At 39.9% G+C, this 20,884-nt stretch overlaps 1 protein-coding gene across 8 annotated transcripts in view; it reads right to left on the bottom strand.

Moving 5' to 3' along the window:
* Positions 1–20,884, bottom strand: part of KIAA1671 (KIAA1671 ortholog) — a 90,848-nt gene that overhangs the window by 11,658 nt on the left and 58,306 nt on the right. For 6 of the 8 annotated variants that reach the window (XR_012996544.1, XR_012996543.1, XR_012996545.1 and 3 more), the window contains one exon: positions 5,163–5,281. Coding sequence is in view for 5 of the 8 variants with exons in the window: in XM_076352811.1 (XP_076208926.1) it covers positions 5,163–5,281 (119 nt within the window). In the remaining 3 variants the exon portion in view is untranslated. Of the gene's footprint in view, positions 1–5,162; positions 5,282–11,130; positions 11,293–19,832; positions 20,349–20,884 lie in introns of those variants that run through there. The other 2 variants (XM_076352814.1, XM_076352816.1) reach the window with 2 other exon arrangements.

The raw sequence follows: 20,884 nt of genomic DNA, 5'->3' as shown, positions 1-20,884 counted from the left end.
ATAGACATCAGATTTAAAAAAATGGCATCCCTTGTGTCCTGACAGAAAGAAGCGTCTCTGTTGGTGCTATCCCGAGATCAACAGCTCCTCCACTTGAGCTGTATTAGATTTTGTTTCTCTTACTGCCTCTAGTTTTGGTCCATAAGACACAAGGAACACAAGTAACAGTAACCCAGTGAACCATAATTGCCAAGATGCGAATGAGGAGAGAAGACATTGCTAGTTTAGGTGGATCAGATCCTATTGGAAAGTTTAGCAGCTTTTAAGCAACAACGTGATCACATAGAAGCGCTACAGGCTCATCGATTCACTCTTGACAGGCAGGAGGTCTGCTGGCTTCACAGTGGGTGACTTTAAAGCATGCAAAGAGTGAACTGGCAGGGAAGGGGACTGGAAAGGGGCAAGAAGAGGGCTGGAAATCACTGCAGAAAGCTCTGCAGGGGAGAGGCTGAGCCAGTGCCTCTGGACTGGGGACGGCAGTAGGGACAAATGCCCTGTGCTGCTCCACCATGCTCATTCGTAGCGTGGAAACTAACCTGAGAGATGCCCACGCAACTGTGGAACTGGTTCTCTGAACCAACCATTTTCCTAAATTCCTAAAGAGCTTCTCTTTTATTTCAGGATTTATTTCAGAGAGAGCTGCCCAGCCAGCCAGAGGTTTTTATCTTTCATGGATGTTAGAGAGCGATGAAGGGAGAGGTGGGCAGCAGGTGGCACCCTAAGGCAGGGCTCTACGAGCGGAGGCTTTCCGGAGTGCCTCAGGGAGAGCACTGAGGGTGGCAGGACCTGCACCCCAGTGGTGTGATGCTCCCAGTGTATTCCTAGAAATCTTCCCTTTGCCTAGACTAACAGAAATGAGTTGTAGTGTCGGGACTGAAAGCTGTATACAGTTATGTGTCTCCCTTTGTCACATAGGTCGGTGTATTCCTTTAAGCAGCAGGAGATTGTAGGAAACACAGTAAGACTCTACTGTCAGTAAAAATAGGGCTGTCTTGCTTCTAATTTTAGGAGTTTCTAGTTTAAAAAACAAAACAAAGTATTTAAGGAGTTCAGGCTTTTTTTTTTTCCTCTGCTTAACAAGAGTCTTTTGTTACCAAACACCTTTTTTTGAGCAAGTATCTAGGAAAACTGTTCTAAAACCAAAACAATCTGAATGTGTATGCATGAATATATGTACATTTTTTTAAACAATAGACCTCATTATTTGGTACAGTCCACAGTGATAGCAATCTTGGGAGGAAAACACTCAGAAGTCTACCGTTGAATAACAACTTTCTATCAAGCAGCAGTACATGATATAATTTCCAGTCTGGCAGAGCAAACACTGCACAGAGGGTTTCCAGCGCATGAGTAGAGTCAATGCCTCTTCCCTCCTTCAGCAGTGGGCCCCAGGACAATTAAGAAATGGTACTAATGAGCTCCAGGGGGAAGTTTTCATCTAGTATTTTTTGCTTCAAATGATATTTGGTATCTGCAGCGCTAGGCTTTAGATCCACTAGAATATGGAAGAATGTAGAGACAAAAGACAATCTGCAGACTTATCACCGTTCATGGAAATTAAAATGTATACTAGAAGGATCCTGTCTGATTTGTGTATCTCCAGAAAGCCTCTTCCCTTCTACGTCCTGGGGCTTCAGCTAATACAACTCAGTGCAGTTTTTCAAACTGAAATATTTGAGAGTAAGCAATGACAGAAATACAGATGAATCTACACCGATTGGTGGTTTCTAATACAAAAACCTTTCTAATGGATTCTCCTTCGGAGCTCTTGCACAATTACAGCATCGTTACACACTGAAGACTGTGGCACAGCTAATCACCACGTGCTGCAAGGATGACTCAAGTACAAACACTCCGTTATGCACAGTGGATTCTTTCCATCTGAACAGCAAATCAGGGGGAAAATTCCCTTCAGAATAATGGTCAAATATTGAAATTTAAAACATGTTTTCAGTTCTCATTACTGAGATGTATTATGCATCTTTTTCTATTATTTCATTAAGATTTCAAGTTTTATGAGCATATCTGTAAGCTATCAACAATGTTCAACAGGTATCATACACATACAGATACTTGCTTCTCTGAAAAATTATGCTTCGTGTAGTGCACACGAGTATCAGCAGAATGGTTATCACAAATATGCAATAAACCAAGATCAATCTTAAATTTAATTGCAATTAAAAGTGAGTTAGTTTTAGCAAGACAGTGCTAAAAGGCCATAAAGAATGTATTGCTTCACCATGTGAAATTAGGAGTCAAAAAGTAAAGGAATCCTACTTTTTACAGTAACACTGCTGAGGAGTCAGAATCAAAAGGCAGCTCTCGCTACTTGCTTATGGCAACACACAAGAAATAATGTCTATTTAAAAATGCCCTTTTATATTCTGTAACTGCAGATTCCCATCTATGGCAGGCAGTCAATACCCTATAGTGGGTTTTCTTTTCCAAATCTTTGTTGTAGTCTAGCTTCAAGGATTTGAAGAAACAAATAGCTAAAACCTTATGAAGTCAGAGCTGTATAGATCCATCATCTAAAAACACAGACCCTTTTCTGTAAAAGAACTGTTTTTCCTTATGAAGACTGTTCTGATTTAAAAGTAAGAATTTTCTATGATGTCAACTTGGAAAAGCTTACTAAAGCACTTGAGAAAAAATAAAAATAATAGCTTTTAAACAAGCTAAGAAATATCCAATTAACACCTCCAACTTAAACCATCTCCTTCCATTATAAGAAGTTATTTGCCAAAGCCCATTGCAACCAGCCAAGAGCAGCCCCTTACGCTTATTCTAGTGGTGACTAAGTTCTAGTTGAAATCAATCTTTCCTCCACCTTCCTAGAAGCTTATCTAGCAAAAGGACCACATTTATCCAGTTGCCATGTAATCATGGCTTTTTATTTTAAAATTCTCTTCCTCTCTCAGAGAAAATTAGTTCATTCATAGATGCATTAATGAAACACTCCTAGAGGGGCTAAAATAATTGCTTCTCGACTCAAATACTGGAAAATGCCAGAAACTGGAAGTTCCTCCAACACAGCAGCAGTAGGCTGGTGACATTGTTTTGTCCCCCCGTCACGGTGTTCCCCGTTTGCTCCCCAGGTGCCCTCCCAGGATGCAGGTAAGCGAGTCACGGTGCCTGTTCCCCCTGTGCGCTCCCAGCTGTGGGTTCAGCTTATGGCCAAACGTGGGCCAGGAGGGCGTATCGGGGTGCGTGAGGAATGCAACACCACAGGCCATACGGCTGGCAAGATATGAAGTCTAAGGGAAGTGAGCCAGGCAAAACAGGAAAGCTGAATTATCAAAGTCTCCTGTAAGTTCCTGCCTCTGGGCCGAGCAGAGGATGAGACGACTGCCTCGGCAGCGGCTGAACGCAGAGATGTGCTCGAATTACCCATGGCAAGAGGAGGAGAACGTCTGCTCTTGTCCCAGCGAAAGCCTTCTATTTCATAAAAAATAAACTGCAAACAAAATGCAGTTTCAGTGTATTCCAGGAAGATTTCCATTATTAATTTAATATTTAAAAGCACGTTACTCTCATTCCTCTCCAAGTGCTTGAATTAATACACCAGTAATTCCCCTGCAATGAACCATAAGTCAAGCTAAAGCAGAGCAAGGAGGGTGGCAAAATGCTGAAAAGTCACTATACTGTCATCATTACACTTGAAAAAAAGAAAAAAATAAACATTTCTTACAGTGGAAACTAAATTCCAGGACATGGGGATTGAGTTGAATACTTCAATAAACCAGAATTTTTAGGTGGAGCTTTTCTAACCAGGAAGAATCCTCTAGGTTTGAAATAACATTCAAATGCTGACTGTTTTGGAGCCGAGACAAGCACCTTTGTTAAGAAACTGATTTCAGAAGATGTCTATAACATACTGAAATCAAAGTTAATTTATAGAAGACTTGGATGTCACTGTTGGCATGTCACTTAGCTCACTTCAAGCTGAAAGCTACCCTGATTTTATAAGCAATAAAATATTTATAACACACAGTTCTCAAGTGCAGAACACACCAAACATAATCGACATTAATGTCTGCTATAAGGTCTCAACAAGTACAGCGTTAAAAAAAAAAAAACAGGTAAAATGCTATTTTCATACTACACTGAGCAGATAGGATATTGGCTCAAACAGTGTAGCTCAAGCTATAATTTACACAACAGGTGTAAATTATAAAAAAACCTCACAATTTAATGCTCTAGGTTTATTTCACTAAACCATTTTAATAACAGGAAAACTTCAGTAATACTATCTTTCATTCAACTGATATTCCATTTCATCCATCCTCCACTTCACCACACTAAAATGCTTCAGAGTTAGTGAGATGTGGACATCGCACCCCAAGGTTTATCAGGACACATTAAGAGGCTCACCCTACATCATCCTGCTGTCGGAGCGGGTGCCTGGCGTGCAGAGCACCCGTTTCAAATGGATTTTGCCGTTCAGCCTATCTGGTAGCACAGCTTTTAAGGCAATGCTAATTGGTATGGGAGAAACCCAAATTTAGAAAAAAAATAAAAACAAACCCCAAAACTGTTAGTGTACCCTGTCTAACCATAATCAGACACTTCCTTACCTACCTGAGAGAGAGGAAATCAGACAATTTTAGCAATATCTTCCCAGAACCATAGTTCTACCCATGAGGCACATATCACACAAGCAGCTAATCACTTTCTAAATGTGAAAATGTACATTACAAACACAAATACAAAACATAAAAAAGGTTTTACTACCTATGTTAATCTAGTCAAAGCCATTTGGTGTACTGATTGAGAAAAACTGTTTTTCCCATATCTTCTTTCTACCATTTTAGCACTAAAAAATAACATCTAACTTGTGTTTCACTCCCTAGCAGACTTGTTAAATCTATTCCAGTCCAAGCTGGTTTTGTCATTGCTTATAAAAGTGGTGATACTATGTTTTCACTGGAGGATGGAGTTTAAATTTCAAACCTTACTGCAATTTGCAGATATTAAAGAAATACTTCTTCACCTATAGACTAAAGAAACTGTATAGTCACTGAAACCGAGCATGCAACTTTAAAAAACCCATACATATACACACATGCGCACACATACACACCCAAAACAACAGTTTCTTCTCATTACTCAGCTAAGGAAAAGCTTGCACGCATGGCAGAGGGGACCTTGCTCACCCTTACCTGTCCCCACTGTGCTGCTGCTCATTCCAAGTACCGTACTGGCCGTTGGGCTCCTGCACGAGTGTGTCTGTGTCCTTTGCTCCTGGGGGCTGTCTGGAGAAGCACTGCTTCAGCTGATCCTGCAACAGAACAATTGCAACATTTCAGCATTCGTTTAGCCCTTGGCTAAATGATTAGCAGATTTTATTTACGGTAGTGTTTTTGAATCTACTAATTAAACTTGGTCAACATAAAACTGGGAATAAACTTAAACGTGGAAAATAGCTATGAACTCAGAACAACGATGCTCTACAAAATAAGCACTGTTTTCCTGGGCAAATAACCAGTTCTAGAGGCTGGAACTGACTCCCTGGTTTTAGTAACTCCACATTGCTTTAACATTATTCTTATCTCAGGTTGCACAAAATCTTTAGAAGCACCTATGCAAACACAAAGAATTCTGCCGGGGACTACATTTAATCTCCCCAAGCATGCAAGGGAAACATCAACTCTATTGCTCTTTTCCTGGGTTTAATAAAAGGACTTTTTTTTTTTTTTTTACCTCTTTCTTTGGAAGACATTCCGAATAAAAAGCATAGATAAATAAATAAATAAGCATAGTGCCAGACACTAGAAAGCCTTTGACAAATTGATGTGTGCTAATGCAAAGTTCAAACACAACGTACAACGTAGAAGGACAGACCGCGGTGTTTTTTCTGCGTTCTACTCTGACCTCTCATTTCCTAAGTATTTTTATTTCATAGATCTGCTACTTTCGTAAGAGGGAAACAGTGCATTTAAGGACCCTTTCCTTTCAGGGGAGAGAAGTGGGTCAGCTGCTGCTGCTGGCACCCTAGATTTGCAGCAGACCAATGTTAATATGCTCCAGAATATAGCACTGTCACACCTTTTGTTTTGCAGTTGTATTGAGATAGACGCTGAAGTTAGATAGTTACTGAAATAATACATTGTGTGTAGATCATTAAATGTTGGCCCCTTTCACATTCATTATGCTGAACAAATACAAGTATGGCTTTCAGTGCCGTATCAACTTTGCTTATGAAGATCTCATCTGACAGCAGATTACATTGTTTTCCACCTGTCTTAAACTTTTTCTCTCTTTAAAAAAAAAAAAAAAGGAAAAAAATAATAAACACCACACACACACCCTCAAAACCCCCTAGCAGAACACGCTGGTGGAAACTACCAACACATCTATTTCACTTCAGGCAGCACACACAAAGTAATATCCATATTCAATGAAATGGGATTCCTTAATATTATTGGAAAAAAAGAGATTGCGTGTTTTCTTGTGTCCTTAACTTTGTAAACCTAAAGAATGCTGCCTTAAGATTATAAAAATATTGACATTAAGGAAAATTCACCAACACTGATACTTGGCTACTGAAGAAGTCCTACAATGCTTGCATCTTTTGTAACAAGTTGCTTATTTCCCCAACCATACTATCAGCCATTGCCATTCTCTAGTTCTTTCATACCCTCTGCTGCTGACAAAGTGGTCTATTTTAATGCTGAGTGAAGTAAGCAACAAAAGGCTCCACCATTTATTCCAACTATTTACAATGCACCACTACTAGACAAAGTAAAATTCTCCGTTTCCAATACTCAAGTAAAACAGGGACTCAGTTTGTGAGTTACAAGGAAGAGACGTTTCCTGCTTTTCATCTTCCAGGTGTTCCCACAGCCTAGTAATGCACTGGTGGCAATTCTTACACTTTATATATAGACACATACATGTATGCCCAGAGGTCAGCTGAGTTCTTACATTTTTCTGTCCATTCCAGGTACAAGCTTTCAACCGTGAGCAAGGCATACACTTCTTCTAACAGCTAGGTGAGTGGCAGGGGAAAGAGTCTTGTATTTCTTAGAAACCACAGGGCATTTCCTCCTACTTGGCTCGGGCATATGTTTTGCTTTCCACAAAATCCCTCTGTAGCTTCATGATTTCATGCTTTGCACCAGGGGACTAAGCTAACACTCCTGGGCTCAGCCTTCTGCTGTCACCTGGTGGCCACATAACCTTTGGCAAGTTGATTCACTTCTAGGAAAGGCACTAACAAATGCAAATCGTTATTCTCACTTTCCTCCCTACTGTCCATGCTAGTTCAGGGTGGTTTTTTTTCAACTTGATGCTTGTTACGAATTTTTTTCAATCTCAATCTCACATTACAAGCTACTGCATTCTTGTAAACAATATGAACAGAATATTTATCAGCTTTTGCCACCGTCTGCACAGAAGAAGTTGCATCTACATGAAGAGCTGTAACTGCGGCATCTGGCAGTCTTGGTGGCAGCACACTCACCTCCACAGCTCTTGCCCGATACCCCTGGGTAACACTTGCTGCCACAAACAGAAGATGACCCAACAGACACAAGCATGCTACCCTTTTTGTTGGAAGCCAGTATTTTCCACTTGCTACAACTACAGCACATTATCTCTATGCATGGTATAGACTATTACTTGCAATTACTCACATTGTTTCTAACCAGACAATATAGTCCAAAAAGCTCAGAAACAGGAATGGGAGCAGCAGAAAAGCAACTTTGTGTATTGCATTTAGGAGACACTGTTTATAAAAAGTGTGTTGTGTTATCATGAAAGTGATGGTTGTAAGGAGAAAGTATGCACAACCCAGATAATACCATTTCAGCAGCAACAGGAAAGAAATGTAGATGTAAATATATTGCTCATCTGAAGGCTCAGTAATTCTTAATAAAATTTTACATTGCAGAGAAACTGATCGGCACATACTCCTCAGTTTTGGGCAACATTTTACTTGATGTTATATATAGTTGAACCTTGAGATGCGGTTTTATAACCAAAATGACACAATTAACACTCAGATAGCGATACTCTATGCTAAAACCAAAAGAAGTCTGAAAAAAAAAACCCCAACACTACTACTTCTGTAGACACTGTGAACTTAAATTCAATAAAACAAACTGCAAAGTCTAAATGTAAGGAATGAGACACTCCAAATTCTAAGAGATTACTTTGCTATATCGAGTAATGTTACCGCATTTTGCTTCTGATGGAAGCTACTTATTTCAGAGGATGACTGTGCGTCTTTCCCTGGTGATCCCTTTCAACCCATACTTTTTAATAGGCCAAATGATTACTTGGAAAAAATAAACATTCTTTCAGGTCTGCGAATCACTCCTTAGGCTTAAACTATTTAAAGACTCTGGCTTCTACCAGCTGAGAAGAACTGCAGAGAATTTAATGAGGTACGATAACCTGGTCAGCTATCTGAGAGAAAAAAGGTACCAACTACAACCAAAATAGGGAGAAGTAAGAGAAGCCAATTCTCTCCCCAGCTTGTGGAGGAGGTGTCAGCTGGGGAGACCGAGGGTGACGCAGAAAAGCAATTTATAGCCTGTGCAGCTTGGAAGAGATGGCGTGTGTTGAAGAAGGAAGCGACAACAAACCAGAAAGATTATTCTTTCCAGTACGTGATTATTAGCAAGCACAAGAGTGATGAGTTTTAGCTTTTCTTTTGAAGATCTCTTTTGTATCATCTTTACTGCACTCCAGAAAGACTCAAGGCAATCTGGTAATACAGAAGCACTGGGCATCGGGACCTTGGAGGTGCCTGGGAAAAATCCATTCCCTTTGTTTTCAAAATGTTTAGTCTCAGTAACTATAAGCTTATTTTTAAGAAACAGCAGAGACTAGTTTAAAAAAAAAAAAAAGAGGGATAATTTTCTCTACCTCCATCCTCTTTCAGCCTTCATACTCTCTGGATAGCACTTAATAGTTGCTATTAAACTTTTGGGTTTTTAAATACCAGTCAAAATTACACAAATTCTCTGAGAACTGTACATATGTACCATTGTGTTTTATGGCTGAGATGCTTTTAGACACAAGCAACTCAAATTAGATCATACAGATACGTTTGCATTTTCTGGCACTAACATTTTACTTGGAACAACTTGATGTTACAGACAAAGAGCATGAATGAAGAACAAACCAGGATTACAAATCAAAAGCTTTAAAACATATGACAGACTGGGAAAATAATGTAAGACTTACTGAATGTACTAGAGTGACTATTTTTAGGTCTGCCACAAGCCCATTATATCACACATCCCACAGTGCCCTATATCACGTTAATTTACATAAAACCATAGAAGACAGATTGAAGCACCCTACCTGTTGCCTAGTAGAGCCTGCAACGCATCCAGCGGCCCAATAAGGTGCACTAAAGCCAGTTTTTACCCAAGTACTGGGAGGAAAAAAGAAGGAAATATTTTCTGACATGTACTGCTCCCAAACATGATCAGTTTCGGCTTCATACTTTGTTCCCTAGCCTAAATCCTAATTTAAAGCTTCTTCAGATGGATGCAAACAATATTTTCTTTTTTTTTTTTTTTAATGCATAAGCTCCACAGAACAAGAGATCTTGCAAGATAAAGAACTGGCACATCTGGCTTTGACTTCTGTTGCTCTTAAGAGCAGATCTGCTCTGAACAGAAGCTTTTTTTTTCTGTAAGAGATAACTACCCATTATTAACTCAACAAATTTGTGCTAATATCTGTGATCCATTCTCTTTCTTTATCCATCCCTTGGAAGAAGAAAACAAAGTTGAAAGAAGATGTGTACAACGTGAAGCTAGGCCAGATACAGCCATTCCTCAATTAACAGAATATTCATGATACAGTAAAAACAGTCATTTCAAAGGAAAAGACAATAAAAAGAGGGGTCTGGTATCTTCTTAGCACACAAGATAAGAAAATTCCTAATTTGGGTTTATTTATAACCACAGAAAAATCTCCCCAATCAAATAAATACTACTCTCAATCCAGTATTCAAATGCTGTAATTCTCCATGCTTTGATCTTTAACTTCATAATTCTTACACCAGTAGCCAGGAAAAAATCAACTTAATTTTCATATGAAACAAAACAGCCGAGTTGTATACTGATTTGTCTCTAGCTCTTCTTCTAAAATGAGACATGATGATTATGCCTCTTTTGCTACTCCCTTGGAATTAAGCTGGGTTTGGCAATAGTCCAGGGCTGATTACTCCTGCAATTTCCAGTTCCTGAAAATGATGCACACACAATATTGGTTCTACTAGCGCAAAAATTAACCGTAAATGTATGCATTCATTCTTAGTTATGTGAAAAACTTTTGCACTGATGTGAAATAAAGAGCTGGCATATGAGGAATACCAGTTGAAATAGACCTCATGAGTCAGAATCTGCACAGACAGTTTCAAAAATATCTTTGTTTGCAAAAGAGACAGCCAAAATGATACCCCACAGCTTGAAGTGCAAAAATTAAAAGTTAAAATCTACTGGCATAAATTGAATATGAATAGGTAATTGCACAATGGAATGAAGTTTTGATCATCTGCCTTGTTAATACAAAACTCAGAGAAAAATTTTCGCTAATTTCTTGAAAAGCTTCCCCCCCCGCCCCCCTTTCTCTCCTATTTTTAATTAAAAGAGGTCAGAAGTTTGGTCAAATTGCCCACATTCAGAACCCCCCCTACCCCTTAAGTGTGACACTGCACTTAAAGGAGAGTTTACAAGTCCTTACAACTCCAGAAAACCATCCCAATTGTTCCCCTGCAATATGCCAGGAAGACAGCAATACACCTTATTCTATTAAAATTTTATTCTACTATTTCATAGTTGACTCTGCTTTGAACAGGATGCTGGGCTAGATGACCTCCAGAGGTCCTTTCTAACCTGAATTATCCTACAATTATTCTAATGATTCTAAGGATTACTACTAGGAGGTAAACTATATATTTTGGACCACTAACAGAATTATCAAGAACATAACACCATTATCAAAACCAACCAACCAACCAACAAAAACCACCACAAAAAAGAGGGCCTTAGAAACTATACAACATTTCACAACTCATTATTTTTTCTTTGTATCTAAATGCCAATACAGCAAGTGGAAAGTCTAACTTTGTGGAATCAGCATCCTAGGATTTCCGTATATACTTACTATCCGGCGAATTAGTGCTGCCCACAAGGAGTAAGTCATGGTTGAAGACCAACGCTCCAGTTAGTTCCTAGCAATCAGGCAAGAAGATTTACCAACTCAGTGTTTAAATAAATTGTTGAAAGGAGTAACTGCCTCAGTGTAATGTCCCAGTGCTACCTTCTGCCTTCCACCCCACCCTTCAAACTGCAGTGACAGATAAACAGTTCCAGGAATTGGACATTTTCTTTCTGACCTCACTGATGAGGAAAGTTAAGAGCCCTTCAGTGCAGGCTCCACCCATGGGCATCTATATGGGAGAACGACTTCCTCAGCCCTCTCAAATACCCTGTTCAGCACAGTATCTTCAAACCAAGGAAGGACTTTACAAACGCTGGAGACCAAGCCTAACAGCAGTGACAAAAGTAATTGAATTAATCTCATAACCTCAAGGTCTTTACATTATTATATAGGCCATCTCCACTGCTGCCAGCAGGTAAGGAGACTGCAGTGAGCAGCCTCGGTATCTGCCCAAGAGGAACATCCCGCCGGCCCCAGTGCCCTCCTGGGATGGGGCTGGAGAGGACAAGCTGGTTTAACGTGGCAAATTGCAGCAGCTGCCACTGCAGGGGTGCATGAGCTCACGCACGGGGAAACACAAGCATGCCCCAACTGCCCCAGCCTGTGTCCGAAAGCGCTCTCACAACATGTTTAGCACTGTTATATCCTAAAGATCCATGCTGCTCTACTCAAAAACCTTCTCAGTCATAAAATGTTTAGTTTTTCCATGTGCAGTGGAGTACATACCAAGTCCCACGGTATAAAACATTCTCATAAATTATATCAGCCACTACATCCTCACTGTTGCTATGCAACCCAGGGCTGTCTCAGCCATATGTGTTTTCTCTACCTCTTCCACCAGGATACAATAAGCGACAACCAATTATATCCCTAATGTTAAAAGCTGACAGCGTTTACCTTACGAAACATGGGTTGTTTTTAGAGGATGACTGGTTTAATTCTCCACCTTTTCATCGCTTCCCGGCTTGATGCACGGGCCTGAATCCCAACCCCTTCCCCCTGGAAAGGCCTGGCAAAAAATGCAGAAAAGCAGACCTACGTCTGCAGAAATAAGGGAGAGGGCAAGTGTCCCTTCCAGCCCCTAACCTGAGGGAGCAAATGCCAGGAGTAAGTTGTGAACAGCTGGTACCCAAGAGTAACTGGGTGGAGAGGGCAGAGAACATCCCAAGCTGCGATATCTCATGTACACTGTTAGCTCAGCTGCTCTCCTTTAAAAAGCTTTATACTTCACCCACAACAGGCCTTATTACTAGTCCTACGGCCCTGCTGATAGGAAAGCCAGCCTTAATCTTAGAAGCTAAACTCTTTGCTTTAATACTGTATTTGAATTGAATCGAAACAAAACTAAATCCGTTGTATTTAACATATATCCCTTTGAAACATACACATGCCTTATGCTACCGTAAAAATATTTTCACCTTAATCAAAATACCCAAACTGTGCAACAGACCTAAACACTACAAATGATTTGACAAGCAGGTTAGTGCAGAGCTGACAGGGATCCTCCTTGCCACACCAGCACAAAATGTTCGCTGCAAACAGCAACAAAGGAGCCAGAGGAAATCACTGCCAGCAAGTTCAATGATTTACTCAAGTTCAAACAGCATGTTCCCAGCAACACCTTTCCAGCCTAAACTTGAACCTGAATACTATCACAGCTCCCCAAACCCTGGCATTTTCCACACCTTTTGACATACAAAATTACTTCCCCTGCGTGCTGGTCTTTAGCTAATCACTTCTTCTACATTAATGGATCTTTCACTCATAACCCCCAGCTATGCCGTGCCTCCCGGGAGCCAGATCCAGCCGAGAGACTCATGATTTGAAAGGCAGCAGCACCAAAGAGAGACCCAAAGTCTACCTGGAGCTGACTCTGGCCACAACAGAGAATGCGGCCAAATTAATTCAGATTAAGTTAGTTTTGCCAGGAATCTGGTTACCATCATGCAGTGAAATCTACTCACTGCTTTTGCAGTGACTCTCAGTAGAAGTTAACCTCCTCGCTCCATTCAGGATTTCAAAGACATTTTAGAGTTTGTCATTTTTTTTTATACCCTGAAAATAGAGCTGCTATGACCTGCTTTGAGCACTCACCACGCACATATCATGTGGTTTCAGTGCAAGGCTGAAGATAGAGCAGCGGTTGACTTGATGCGCAAAAAGCAGACAAGAACGAAATTCTAAATATATACCTTGCTAGGGCTGAGCGAGCCATGACACTATTTCCTCTGAGAAGTGGGAAAAGTAGAAAACCTCTCCAAAGCAGAGCAGAGGAAATAGTTGGGAACATCTTTAAAATCCCTCCTGTATCAACATACTAAATTTTCTTTTCAGCCTTAGGCAGTCAAGCTAAAAAGAAATTAAACCCCAAGAAACCAAACCCAGCAGGATCAGAGCCAGAGGCATGCCAGCCTGTCCATCAGGAAGATTTTGAGCAGAATAGTGCTGTCCTACCTCAGAGACTGAGGAACTCACTCTCTCCCAGAGGGCATATGCAACTCTCATCAGCATTAATAAAAGTTGGCACTAGGAGTTGAACAGGATCCCTCATCCTCAACATTGCAAGAGACACAAGCCAGAACAAGACAATTTTATACTGTTATGCTAGGAAGTGAATATATTTGCTTTTTTTGAAAAGCTACATGCTTGAAATCAACACCTCCTACTTGAAATACTTTATTTCACAGCTCTTCTGCACAGTTAACGTTTTTTCCACATGAGACACAAGTTAAACTTCAAACAAACATTCCTGGGAGAAAGGGCTCTTTAGTTTAAAGTCTAGATTTAAAGATGTACAGAAAGTGGTAGGATTTCTTGACAACAAGTGAATAACAAACACGCAGACTTTGGAAACTGTGCACTGCTCGTTTAAACAAAAATCTCAGACAACTCAGAAGATGTTTTAGAAGAGAGCAGTCAAAATACACACACACAGACCAATGAAACACCACTAGTATTTCCTGAACTATCACAATGTTACAAAATTTCAATAAAAATGGATTGCCAGTGTTAAGAGTTGTGTTCAGTGATGTTTTTGTTTAAATGCAATTTATTTCCCTCTGAAAGCTAACTGCTATCACTTAGCACTTTTAAAAAGAAAAAAAATTAAAAAAGCAAGGTGAATGAGCACAAAATTACCAGCTCTAAATATATTTATGTTCTTTTCTTATGCTCCAAGAACATGGTAAAAAATCAACTCCTTGCAGCCAGCCTAAGTAAAATCACAGAGTGAAGTCATCTAAGTGATTATTCCTGTCAAAATAACGAGGGAACAAAGGCAGTCTACTAAATACCCATCACTACAGTTTTATGGCCCAGATTTATGCTGCCAGCTATGTTCATGGCCTGTTAAACCAAAGAAAAGTTATTAAGAATGAAAAAGCATGACTGTTTCAGTATTGGCCCTTGTATCTTCATTAATTAAACTGAACAGCTTTACTCCTCCCCCTCACCCTGAAACAAGACAAACAACTCATTTTTAAAAGCACGCTTTCTGCAAACATGCTTCACATTACCATAACAGTTCTCTAGAAATTTAAAGATAAAATTCCGTTCACTGACAGTACAAAAAAAAAAAACATTTTTGAGAGCAATTCATTGTGCTGTCAGTGAATATTAGGGGAAAGTAGTTCAGCAACTATTTGTTGTAGGGTCTGTATCAAAATAGCCAAGCTCAGAATAAAAATGCCAACCTGTATTAACTTCTTTTTACAAACAGTTTGTTGAAGGATGTTCACCATAAAGGACAAATATTTGCAGACAGACCTTGGGTAAAATCAAAAGAGATAGTACAGATCAATGCTCTTTTAAAAGCAGAGATGCAATCCCAGGCGATGTGCAGGTGAACGGTATGTGTATAGTTCAAACCAGGTTTTAACAGCACATCTCCTGGTCCCTCACCTGCTCTTCAGCGCCAGAGAGGGATCCTACTTAGATGGAAAAAGTGATAGCCCACCAACTTTTCCAAGAAACAAGCTGATTGCACAAGATTATATTGGCTAAACCAGCTTAGAAAGAAACATCTGTGAAGGTTAAAAAAACCAAGATGAGAATTTCAACATCTAGTAGAGAGGATGATAGCGAAAGGGCTGTAGCAAGCAACAAAAACCCTCTGAAGGACTCAGCGCCTTCCCAGCAAATCTGGGACTCGTGCAGGCAAACAAAACAATTCCTATCTTTATTTCGGAACTGTATTAAAACTGAATGCAAACAAAAGAACTGATGTTGTCAGATCAAGCTTGAATGAAAAGACCATTTTCATCAACTGACCAGTACAGCAGAAATCAAAACACAGTTAAATGCACTTCAGTGTGATTTTTGGTGTATATCAGAATAACTCACATAAAACACATCGACTACTTACAGCCCAAGCAGCCACAGAATTAATTGTTTCTGTTCTACTTCAAAACCTTCTCCCAAAGAACCTGAAACACCTCTGAGGTTTTCCACAGCTTTATTGTTCATGCTAGCAGTCTGAAAGTAGTTAAACTTCTTACAGAGAAACAAACTCCCACACTTTTTTAGCAGTGTAAGGGGACAGCTAAGGAACTGAGGGTATCAAACAACCACCCTGTTTTTATTGTATGGCAACAAACTCAGAGATCTAGAACTAACAGTGTTGGCTGTGAAACCAGGTATCGTACCTCCAATAGAAACATGACTGATATTACCATGATTAAAACAGAGGCAATGTTTAATGAAAGTATCTCTGCTCCTATTATAACAAAGACTCTGAGCTGATGACATGAGACGAAAAAATGGAAAAAAGCCTCAATAAAAATGTCAGGGAGAAAAATCAACTTCCATTTAAAAGGTTTCACTGTAAAGTAAAAAATTCTGCAAGCTCAGCTACAGATTCCCAGGTCTGATATTAATATGCCAGAATAACGATGCAGTTAAAATTGGTCCTGTGTCATTACGTGCGGACAGTTTTCAGTACATGTGACCTGCAACAGCAGGGCCCAGGCATTCTTGGGTGCAGCAGCCAGTAAGTTTCTTCAGTCCATGGTGACACCTTTTTTCCTTAAATTAAATGAGAACACTATATTACATCTATTTGTAGAAAATATTCTGAGACCAATTAAATTCAGTTTCAGTGGAACCAAAAAGGACAGATGACTAGCTTTGAAGATATGGCTACATGAACAGACTACCACAAGGCAAAAGAGAGGAAGGAAAAGCTTGCTGGGAAACAGCAATTGATGAGAAAAACAGTGTGCTCAGGGGTTTATGCTATGAATAAAGGCAGGACAAATGGCAGAGTATTCCATTTCAATGAAAACATTAATAGGAGTACTACAGGGAAAAATAATAATAATAAAAAGAATCTTTTTCCAAACAGTCTGCTGTTGAATATACCAGAGAAGCTATTTAAAACAAAAATTATTCCTGCACTCCTCTTTATGATTTGCAGATTTGCATATATTAAATTCTGACTGATCAACTGTTGGTTTGAGAACCACAAGATAAATTAGTTTTAGCTCTGAGGCTCATTTTATCCCTTGATTGTACTAGCTTTTAAGCAATTCTTAAAAACATGGCTGTACTTTCTCTAGATTCAGAATCAGATTGCCCTGTGTTAGACACTGATTTATCTAGGTGTGATTTAAGGTGTATGGATTTAAATTTAAAAAAAAAAAAAAGGAAAAAGTGGAGGTTAGAAGAGATTTTATAAGGCACAAATGAAATTCACAATGTCCTGTGTATAAAGACTGGTTCCCATATGAAAACTAGAGGATTACATTTTAAATAAGGTACATCCACCCAGCCTCCCTTCCCAAGGAATCTGCTGCAGAACCTCCTCTCCGCGGCGCTACAGAGAAACACTGAGCATCAGAGACAGAGTTTGGTCAGGAAGTCAGCCCTGCCAGACATCCAATAGAAAAATGTGCCAAGGTATGAACAGAAAACCAAAGCAAATACATAATCCCTGAGCTGTTAGAGAGAAGTGTTTGAAAAGAAAATTATTTCTTCTCTCTTGCAGCCTGATTCCTACTTTTATGACCTCCAGCAAGGAAATAACCAATTACATCAAATCCCTTTCACTCCAATCCTAAAGCTCCTCTGTAGTGGATAAGTGTCTCTTACAGCTCAGAAAAAAATGCAATATCCACAAGCCCTTTCCCAGCTACATAGCTTGCAGTAATTACCAGCTAAAATATCTTGTAGTACGTTATTAATAAGGTGCCTACCTGTCAGTTTCCCCACACTTAAAAAGATTGGGAACTGCACCTATGTCAGACCTGTGGAACAGCCCCGAGTTTTCCCAATGTGGGATCCAGTGAACAGCACACACAGCATCAGCCCTTTGCCATAAAAGCTGCCACAAACATAGGATTGCAACTTAAGTACAGAACTAAACAGAAAACAAGACAATTTTTGAGCCTAAGCGTTTTTTATAAGTCACAGATATCCAAATAAATGGATGAATACTTTAAATACAATACTCTTAATTCCTCTAGAAGATATCTGAAGCAGTGACAGGAGATCCATACAAACTGTAACCTATTATTTCCCTTGGTTATTTAATCTGAAAGTCCTCCAAAGTCATGAGAGGGGACAAACGGACAGCTACATCGATGCAGTGGAATGTACTCTCACATCTCCACTATCCTCAACCTCAGCAGCAAGTTTACTCACACTATCTTAAATTGTGCTGTTTGAATTTAGTTTTGACAGGTTTCTTGGTCTTGTACAACGCTAAGTTCTCAGCCAGCAGCCACCAGCAACAGTGGAGACAGGAGCTGAAAGCCACCCAGCCCTCGTTGTGTCGGGCTCACAAGCCAGCAAGCCCGGCCGCTCCTTGTTTAAAAACTGCATCGCTGAAGTATCAGCACCGAGTGACTACTATACAGGACATCCCTAAAACAATAAAGAAGTCAGTTTATGAAGAATTACATGCTTTGAATAAATTCCATAGCTTTTTGTAGAAAAATGTCAGTAGCTCCAAGGACTAAGTAAAACCAGGACCCTGTTCCAGACAGATAAAAAAAATAATAGCTCAAGGTCCATGTTCACAAGTTGTTCTGTGGAAGACGCAACGGCACAAACTACAAACTTTCACAAGTTCATGCTCTGCTCTGAAAGCAGTGAAGTGTAAGGAAAGTAGTACAGTTGCTCTCTGCAGGTTCCACATTTCCATTTTTCAGTCTTCACTTCTTTTAAACAAGTTTTTTATTCAGATGATTCTAATAAACAGAAAATACCAGCTTAAAAAAGAAACCAACAGAACTTCACCATGCTAACACTGTAACAGTGGTTACCAAATATTTTCCTCTTCATTCTTTTGTGCTCACTTGACAACATTTTCTTTTCCAGTACAGCCAAACAGGAGATGAATAGCAAGCTAGGACAAAAATGCCATAGACCATAACTGATAAAAAGTACTGGAAATAGCCCATACACAAATGCCACACCTGCCCAAGGAATGCAACTTTACCTTCAATCATTCAGTGAACAAACCTCTGTGAGGCCACATCAGAACTTCATGTATTTACACTTACAATGAACAACTACTTGGTTTAGAAACAAAACAAAACAGAACATTTGAGCCACTTCAGAGCACAAGCTGTTCAGGATTTACCCACATACTGGTACCAAGGCTTTGGTCCCAGTTCCACTGAAGTCAACCACAGTACACCCACTTCCCATGGTTCAAACACAACTCAAATCACCAGTTTAGGCTCCTCTCCATGAAATAAAACAGAAGAAACGGGATTAATTTACCTTTTAACACACTGTAACCTAAAAACATTGCTGCTTTGCAGTATTTGCTGGAACTAGAAACAGGGGGTGTCGAATGATGCCTGCAAGGAGCATGGCAGACCCCAGCCCAGCTGCGAGAGCCCGCACCCCCTCCACCCGGGAAGGGGCTTCTTTCTACACAACCGGTGTTTCCTCCACTGCTTTGCCATGCCATTTAATACAGACCGTCCTTCCTGAAAATAACCCAGAGACTAGGAAAGGTATTTACTGGAAAAGGGAGGGGTGGGGAGGCTCTGCATGGCACCCAGTCGTGCTGAACCGAGGGCTCTTCACCTTTCCTTTGCTCCCATGAAATTACACCCTGCCTCCGTCCCACTACAGCCCTCACAAGTCATGCTAGTCATATAACTTCTATTCACTGACAAAGTAGCAATTATACTGAGAAAAAACACCTCTTTTTCAATAAAAGAAGAGAATAATGATCATTTACCATTGACTGCAGAGTGACAGCGCTTAAACTCTTTTTACAAATTTAGCTTCAGGCATTCTTTACTGAAAAATTACAAGTATTGATGTACATTAAAAGTCACGCTGACCTGTGGTGTTTGAAGTGCAGTTTCAGACTAACTTTCTAATTTTAGACAAATATTTGTCCTACCTTACTGTGTTGCTTAAAAAATGATCAACAACATTTTTCCCCATTCCCAAAACCTTGATTAATTATGTTCCCTGGCAAATGAAAGTATCTACCTGCGCTGCAGAAAGAAACCAGCTGGGAGCAGACAGACAGACACCACTACCTGGAAGTGTTTTGGGGGCTATTTTTAAACTGAAAAGCAGACACGATATAGGTTTTGTTATTAGATAAAGTGCTGCAACAAAACCAAGTTTTTTGCACTGTATTATCTACCTCGAGAGTCTCAAAAAGGTGTATAGCTTACAAGCTCAGGTGGCTCTGAACTGGTCTGCCTCTTCCTCAAAGAGGAAAACCTCTGCTGACTTCGCACTGAAAACCTTCGGAAGGACTCTCTGCTCCGGGATGCAAAGTGCCTGAAGGAGGAGGTTCGCTTGAAGGGAGTCCTGCTTCCACCTTCCCCGCTAGTCCGTTCATGAGCAACCGCAGTAGTGACTAAATTTAGTGCTTCCTGTAAGGATCTCCGCACTGTACCCATCCACTGGGTCATGTGAGTTTGTGCCACTGTCAGTTTGTCTCCAAGGTAATCCATTTTTCCAGCAGAGATGAGAAATCAATATTCAGTAGCAATTACTGTAAAATATATTCTCCTTAACAACCCTGATTTTATTTGACAAAAAACAATTCCACTTATAAAATATTTTCGGCTAATGTAAATAGCACTACACTATAACCACCAGCATATTTCTATATTTAAATAACAAAAGATATGTGAGGTTGGAGATTGGTATTTGTCAAGTAGGAAAAAATAGAAGACTCTTCCTACTTACAATCAGATTTCCAGAGTTCCATCAAAATTTGTTTAATTCAGCCATGTTAAAGAGAGAAATCGAGGTTTAAATCCTGACACAGTCACTTGAAATTAGTCCATTTACAAGCACAGAATTAATCTCTGTCTCATTTCAGAGCCGGAAAAGCAACTCCCTTTTAAGCCAAGTTTTTGTTTTGCTGTAAATATCAGAAGGATAAAAAAAAAAAAAATCATACTCTTCTGGCTCGGCAGCTTTTCAAGTAACAGTACATTAAACAAAGTTCTGATGCTTCTATACAATCCATTTAGCAGCAAAATAATTAGATCTTCTGAACAATAAATCCAAATTATTTTCTTCCCAGAAAACTCTGCAGGAAGGTATCAGCATCAGCAGAATCCCCTCCTCACCAACCTTCCCATCTTCAGAACCATTCCACAAGATTTTCACTTCCAGAAATGCAGATCACAAGCTCGTGAGGCACAGTGAAGCTGAAGGGGAACCGTGTCAAGCCTGCTGCCTTCAAGACTGGACTCGCTGGCTGCTCAGA

This window comes from Aptenodytes patagonicus, chromosome 15, assembly GCF_965638725.1.
Source record: "Aptenodytes patagonicus chromosome 15, bAptPat1.pri.cur, whole genome shotgun sequence".
Lineage (NCBI taxonomy): Eukaryota > Metazoa > Chordata > Aves > Sphenisciformes > Spheniscidae > Aptenodytes > Aptenodytes patagonicus.
This window is presented reverse-complemented; position numbering and strand designations above follow the sequence as displayed.